The sequence below is a fragment of the Aegilops tauschii genome, chromosome 1 (assembly GCF_002575655.3).
Source record: "Aegilops tauschii subsp. strangulata cultivar AL8/78 chromosome 1, Aet v6.0, whole genome shotgun sequence".
NCBI classification, from domain to species: Eukaryota; Viridiplantae; Streptophyta; class Magnoliopsida; order Poales; family Poaceae; genus Aegilops; species Aegilops tauschii.
This window is the reverse complement of record NC_053035.3, coordinates 4,535,193-4,542,719: the sequence shown is the minus strand read 5'-3', so window position 1 is coordinate 4,542,719 and position 7,527 is coordinate 4,535,193. Positions and strand designations below refer to the sequence as shown.

The window sequence follows — 7,527 nt, the reverse complement described above, 5'->3', positions numbered from 1 at the left end:
AATCCTACTATAGGTCTATAGTTCTATAGTACTAAACTAGTGATCGTCATCACTCGCCCCCCCCCCCCCCCCTATATCCAAATCCTGACTCCGCCCCTGGACGCAAGGATAGCAACTGTAGTCGTCAAGCACGACAACTTTCCTTTCGGTTGGCAAGTTTTAGTTTTTTTTTCCTTTTCGGATGACAACTTAGTTGTAAGAAACGTTAATACCGGAGTGCTTCGTGCCACACGTGTGGCATTTATCATTTGAAAAAAAGAAACCAGACATAGCCTTTCCGCTTCTTGTCCACCTCAGCGACAGTGGATTGGTTGGTTCCATTGAATCCTTTGCAAATATGATTGAACTCTAGATATGAAGGCGAACTCGACGTCAGACCGATCTGAAAGGTACTATTGCGCGCATGTGATTAACAAGCTAGAGGGGAATTTGAAACAGAAGATTGCAAGCGTCCAAGAAGAAGAAGAAGAAACATCTATCCGTGTACGTATGTGGAATATTCTTCTCATTGTATTTGGATTTTCTTAGCCATACTAGATTAGAATAAATAATTACTAACTAGTAGGTGTGCGCGTGGGTAGAATGGTGACCCCCACACGGACGCAAAGGGGACACAACACACCTATGGCTAGGTACTAGGTAGCACCTAGCTTCACACCACTGCATATTGCCTGCAGGAAAAACTCAAGGCCAGCAACAAGGCTGCTTGATCGTGAGATCATGAAAAGCATTTCCATAACACATTTCTTTGTTACCTCTCGAGCATATGTGTAGCACACACCAATGTTTCAAATGTCGGGAACATACATATTCCCGGCCAAGCTGCAAATAATTCCAGATTTTCTTCTTTTTTTGAAATTTTGAAAATTCTCTAAATTTCAATGAGATTTGGGCTAATTTATGCTTTGCTTGAATTTGGCCGGATGATTCAAGGCTACAGATATTCCGGCGCCCGCCAACGAATCTACTAGAATTTCGTCGAAATTCCGGTCGATGTCTGTTTACGTACGTGCATACAGACGGACGGACGGACGGAGTACATACATATATACACACACTTCCTCTGTAAACGAATATAAGAGCATTTAGATTACTAAAGTAGTGATCTAAATGCTTTTATATTAGTTTACGGAGGGAGTAGAAAAGAAGAACTGGTCCATTTGATGGGAAGAAGAAAAGAAGAGAAAATGAAATGGGCTCTTGGTAGTAACTTGCCAAGGTGGATAATGTTGTTGCATGCTTGTGAAGCTTGGAATCTTGCACCCCATCAACATGAGAGAGTTGGTTGAGATGTTGAGGTAACTAACTACTCAACTAACTTGCATGCCCTACCTTCCTTTTTGAGCAAGCTGCTAGCTTTGCTTCCACTGTTGGAAGTCCCCAAACATAAAACTCATGCACCGTCCACCCCAAGCAACCCCTCTCCCCTCTCCTCTCCATGGAGGAGTTCAACCAGAAGAAATATTCCTCATCTTCTTCTCCCTCCCTCTCAGCTAACCTCTCTAGCTCCCGCCATTGATCGTCAAAGCTTATATATACCGCAGGCTCCTCCGACAAGACAAGATCGTCCCTTCTCCCATCCCTCCTCTCCTCCATTGATCCATTCCCACAAGCAAGAAACAAACAGAGCTCCACCGCCAAGAAACCTCCACCAATGGCGGCCACCAAGAAGAGGGAGATGGTGTTCTTCGACGTGGAGGCGGCGCCGCCGTCCGGCGAGTGCCGCCTGCTGGAGTTCGCCGCCATCCTCGTCTGCCCGCGCCGCCTCGTCGAGGTCTCCAGCTACTCCACCCTCATCCGCCCGGACGACGGCGCCGCCGACGGCAGCAGCCTCCCCTCGTCGGCCCCCTCGTTCGAGGACGTCTTCACGGACATCTTCGAGCTGCTGGACGGCCGCGTGTGGGCGGGCCACGGCATCCGGCGCGCCGGCTGCCCGCGCGTGCGCGGGGCCTTCGCCGCCTTCGGCCTGCCCGCGCCGGAGCCCGTGGGCGTCGTCGACTCCCTCGACGTGCTCCTCACGCAGGGCGCGCAGGGGTGCTTCGGGCCGGCCGGCGCCGGGGACGACGGCCAGGAGGACGAGGAGGCGGCGGCGGCGGCCCTGGCGGAGCACTTCGGGATCGGCGCGCGGCGGGCGCGGGGGCTCCGGTGCCTGGACGGCGCGCGCGTGAGCCTCGAGGTGCTCAAGCACTGCGCCGGCGTGCTGCTGCTCGAGTCCAGCCTCCGCGGCGACGTGCCCGCCGGCGCCAGCCGCAGGAGCAAGCCGGCGGCGACGCCCAATCCCATCAGCAACAACACGTTGGAGAAGTCGTTTGCCCGCGCAACGGCCAAGACGACGACGCCGGCGAAGGCGGCCACGGCCCCTCCTCCTCCGTCTCCTGCTGCTGCTTCTCCGGCTGCTGTTCAGAAGGTGAAGACGAGCACGGGGAAGAGGGACAGCACGGGGCAGGTGGTGGTGGTGAAGAAGGGCGCGACGGCGGCGACCGTGACGACAACGACGGCTACCGGCGGTCGCCGGGTTCGCCCGCCGGCGCCGCCGTTCAGCATGATCCTCAGGCACTCGAGGGCCGTCATCAGATGAGATGATCGATGATGATCCAATCATCTCATCTCATCTCACCACTGATTATTGCACAGCTTAATTGTAGCTCTGATCCATTAATTCACCCAATTCATTCATATTTGCATTCCTTCATTCATTTGTAAACTGTACATCATAGTTAACCTTGACTCAGGTTTAGTTTGACAGCAATGCTTGTTGTAACCATCAGCATCATCATCATGTTGTAAAAACACAGTTCATTTCATTTTATTTGTAAATAAATGCAATTTGTAACCAATTGTTGTACAGATGGGGCCCTCAATTTGCCTCAACTATGAATAACAATTCATCATTCATTTCTGGGTTTCTTGTTTTTGTTCTGTCTGAGTGGTTAGATCAGGCTATTCACATGGGTTGTATCTACTTGAAGAGTATTTTATCCCCTTTGATTCCTACCATAAGAATTGAGCCCAGAAAAAAACAAGCAAGAACAAGAACACAAAATTTGAGGCAGTTTTTTTTGTAACCATCATCATCAAGATGTTCTTCTCCCTCAATTGGAGCATCACCAATTTGCTAATACTGTATTATTATTGTAAGATGAGATGTAACCCAGTTGTTGCACAGGAGTGACAAGAATAACAAAACATCATTCAATTATGGGTTATGTTTTGTTAGGTTTATTGTTTCCTTCATGTAGAGGTTATTTTATTTATCTGATGATGATTCCTAGGACAAAGAAAAGATTGAACCCAGACAAAACAAAAAGCAAGAGCAAGAACAAGAACAAACGTCTGTCTCATGTTGTCCATCACCATCGGCATCAGATTCATCCACACCAACAAGAATTGAGCAGCACCCCATCAACATCCAAAGGAAAGACAACAAGAATTCTTCATCTCATCTCACCCTTGCTTGGGGCCAAACAAAACTACACTCCACACACGTATATAAAGTTTCATTTCACTACACATCAGCATCAGCTTTGCAACAAACATCCTCCCCAAAGGGCAACAAGAATTGATAGTCCCTTGGCCAACAACACTTTGATTTCAAAAGGATGCTAGCAAGGCCAGACAAAGTACAATTCAAGGGCAACACAAGATTGTCAATCTCTTGGCCAACAACACCTCATTTGCTACAGTACGAGGTTAACCAAAGCCAGACAAGGTACAATTCATGTTACAGCAGTATCGTGCACACAGGTTGGGCCAAGTTCATCTAAAAAGGGTCAGTGAAAATTACATCATGCCAAGAAGTGTGCACACAAAAGCCCCACCACAGGCTGCAAACACAATGAACCAGGGCGGCTGACGCTGCCTAAGAACTGTGTAAAGAAACTATATGATGACAGCTGAATGTCAACATCACAATTCACAGATAGATGCTATGATAATACCACAGGAACAAAAGAGGATTTAATATAATAATATAATAGTTTCTTAATTATGCATCTGAATGCAGGGCAGACGGTATTTACAGACTCTGAACACACCCATGGACTGGGACACTTGCTAGACTCTGAACACACCCATGGACTGGGGACACTTGCTAGACACAAGACACACGCACACACACACACACACACACACACACACATTACAAAGATGTAGATACAGGACACAATGGACGGGACGGGAGACCTCGCCTATGTACATAACCGAAAGCTCTCTGCGATTGCGCAGTTTCAAAAGCGACAACCAGGCGGGCGACGATGAGGACTCACCTCGACTCAACTCAACTCGACTAAATAAACTCTGACTCGAATAGGTACTACTAGCTTAGCTTAGGATTAAAGGGACTAGCTGTATCTCGGGGGCGGAAAATTTACATGTTGGGGAGGTGGGATGGGGGGTGCAAAATGGCGCTAATGGTCAATGGTGAATTGGTGGTATGGCGAAAATGCTCTCAGGCAAAGGTGACTGCACAATGGTTCTCTTTGTTCCCGCAGGCAAAGCCTTCGATCCTCACTTTTGGGCTGCTACTCGCCCCGCAAGACGGAGAGCCTACTTCAGCTCGTCCACCAAGCATCTTGCTGAATGGGCTCCCTAGAGGAGAAAAACAGGGGGTGTTCCTACCAAACTGCGGATCATTCACAATGGGGTTGTTAGTGCGGACAGGAGGCGAACCACAGAAAAAGCCAGCCTGGCCGTTGGAATCGGTATCAACATCAGGGTCATTCTGAAAGGCAAGAGACACAAACAATCTGGCATCAGATATCAATGATATGGTGCCGCATATAATAAAGTACAAACTGGCTATCTATTTAAAGCACCAAGGTTACCTTGCTGAGGATGAGATCAAGGATATCAGAGGCGGAGTCTGTTCTATACACTGGTAGCGTCCTGCAAAAATCAAAGCAACATAGGTCAGAAACGTGTTTCACGCTTAATTTGTTGCTACTGGACTTTTGTAACGGTACCCAGACGGTTATGAAATGTGCCGTGCAAATGGTATATAACTCTAAATCATGTCCCCTGCCTACTTTGTCGCGACATACAACCGTATGCCGTTTTCATACTATGCCGTTGCGTGCTTATGCTCTGCCTCTGCTAGCTTCTTCTAGTTACGCATTTAGTGTTGTCTCATGAAAGAAGCTATCGACCGTTATAGCCTTATATGTCAAGTCTGTTGCTACTGCACTAGTTTTTGTTGGTTCAATTGAGGCATGATGTCCTGGCGAGATGCAACACTAAACCAACTTTGTTGCCTACTCTGGCGTCACGTGTGCACGCTTTGTTGTCGGCTAACGTGTGCATGCTTCGCTGTCTTTCTAGCTTCTGGTAACGTACAGTTAGTGATGTCCCATGTAAGAACCTATCGACCGTTATAAGCGCCCTACAGCATGTTTTTTCCCTCCAAAAAAATTCTAACTACCTTCCATGCATATGCCTACTTGCTGCTGCACGAGTTTAATAGAGTGTACGCCTTACACAATCATGATTCTAACAAGATCATAATATGTAACCTCATATCCGGTGTTAATACCACATATCAATCAGCAATTCAAGTTATTAAGGTATCGTGCCATCAACATCACCAACCATATGAGCAAAATAAACTAAACACACAACAAGTATGTATGCATGTATGCAAGCAACTGGATGATGATGATGAGAGTTACCACACCCACCCGTTGATAGGCCTGGAGGTGGCCCTGCCGAAGGGCTCGACGGGGTGGGGAGGGCGGGCGGGGCGGCGCGGCAGCGGGCATATGACCTCGATGCGGGCCGGCTGCGCCGCCACGGCCACGTCCATCTGCCAGAACCTCGACCTTCGGTCGGGCGCCACCGCCATGAGGGGCTCCCCCCAGGGGCAGAGCTGCTGCTGCTGGGTGGGCGTGGCCCCTCCGCCCGCGCTGAGCCTCATGGTGTAGTGCTCCATGCCTGCCTCCTTGCGACGTTCAGCCTCCTGCAACTGCAAGAAGAAGAAACAGACAAGATGGTTACAAGGTGGTTGAGCAAGACACAAGAAATTTGTCTGTTGTTGGCAGCGGTAGATTCTGCCGCGTGTAGAGGAGTAGCTGATCCGCAGGTGAAATCATGCATGCGTGCGTGCATAAAATAAAATAAGACGCGTATTCTTGCACTGCGGATAAAATTATTTTCTTGGTCAACATACATGGAGGAGGAGGAAATCTTGCACATGGTGGCGGTGGTGGGGAAAGTGGGATTTTAATTCATTTTTAATAAGCGTGAGCGGATCTGCTGTTGGTGCGGGGGCGTTAGGTGGGATTCCTGCGAAATCCAGGAGGGGAACCCTCAGATCCGCCCCCGCCCGCTGGCGCCAGAAATCGGCGGAGCGGGGAACATTGGAGGTCCAAGAATCCATGGGCGGAAAATCCACCCCCCGGGAGAAATCAAAGAAGGAGCGGGCGAGGAGGAAGAATGCGGGAGGGGGTGAAATCCGGGCACGGAATCGGAGGGGGAACACGAAGGATGCATCCCCCTCCGTCAATCCGTCCGTCCTCCCCGTATTGACGGCCAAAGAAGAAGAATCGCCCGGACGAAGCCTCGCCTACGGGGAGACGAAGGAGCGTGGACGGAAGAAGAAGAAGAAGGTGGTGGGGGAAAGAAACAGTTGAAATTTGAAAATCGAAGAGCGGCATGGATAGATCCGGTGTAGATGGAGGCGCTCACCGGGAAGACGCTAGCAGATCCGCCGCCCCCTGGACGCTCCTCCTCCTCCTTGTCCTCGTCCTCGGCGGGCAGCAGCGAGATCCCTCCCCCGCGTCTTCTTGTTCCAGGCCGAAAGAAACCCTACCTACCTACCTAGTACCTAGCAGCAGCAGCAGCAGCAGCACCGCCTCGCCATCCCGCCGTCGTCGCACCGAGGGTGTGTGGGATACTGTGGATGGATGGATGGGGTCGGGTCGGGGGCAGCCGGAGTGGTGAAGGGGGTGAGGGAGGCCTTCTTCTTGGCTGCCCTTGCGACGGACGGCCACACGCCCCGCGCCCCCCTTCTTATCGCGGCGGGAGCGGCCTACGCCGCATGACACGTGGGGGCGGCCACCTGCCATCCCCCTGGCTATGGCCCGCACGTCACCCTCCTGCGGTTTCTTCTTTCCGTCCGGGCCACCGCCCCCTCCCCCGCGCCCGCCCAAAGTATTCTACGCTCCTCCGGGCCGATTAATACTACTACAAGCAAGCAAATCCTGTACAATCAATGCAGTCAGTCTATATACATATGCACAAATACAAATCACCATACATAGTAGAGTACATCTCACACACACATCATCAATCAACATACGTTCCGCCAAAAAAGAAAAAAGATCAATGTATATCAAATGCCGCAATCTCCCACCATCAATGCGGTCTATACAAATGCGTATGTACTCCATATATATATACGCTTCACTCCATTAACATCTCCACTTTTCGGCGGGTGGTAAAGCCATCAGATCAAATGCTACATGCATGCAAATCTTCCACCATCCATGCGTGTGTGCGCGCGCGCGCGCATATTGCACGTACATATCATCTCAC

The 7,527-nt window shown here is 50.2% G+C and overlaps 2 protein-coding genes across 2 annotated transcripts; one reads left to right on the top strand and one right to left on the bottom strand.

Moving 5' to 3' along the window:
- Window positions 1–1,242: 1,242 nt before the first annotated feature.
- LOC109750479 (protein NEN4) lies at window positions 1,243–2,899 on the top strand. Its single transcript, XM_020309436.4, has one exon. The coding sequence runs from the start codon at window positions 1,655–1,657 to the stop codon at window positions 2,576–2,578; it is 924 nt and encodes a 307-aa protein (XP_020165025.1). The 5' UTR covers window positions 1,243–1,654; the 3' UTR covers window positions 2,579–2,899.
- Window positions 2,900–3,956: 1,057 nt separating this feature from the next.
- LOC109750484 (uncharacterized) lies at window positions 3,957–7,021 on the bottom strand. Its single transcript, XM_020309442.4, has 4 exons — window positions 6,679–7,021; window positions 5,673–5,956; window positions 4,824–4,884; window positions 3,957–4,720 (listed from the first exon to the last, which is right to left on the bottom strand). The coding sequence occupies exons 2-4, from the start codon at window positions 5,921–5,923 to the stop codon at window positions 4,448–4,450; spliced, it is 585 nt and encodes a 194-aa protein (XP_020165031.1). The 5' UTR covers window positions 5,924–5,956; window positions 6,679–7,021; the 3' UTR covers window positions 3,957–4,447.
- Between the last annotated feature and the right edge of the window lie 506 nt (window positions 7,022–7,527).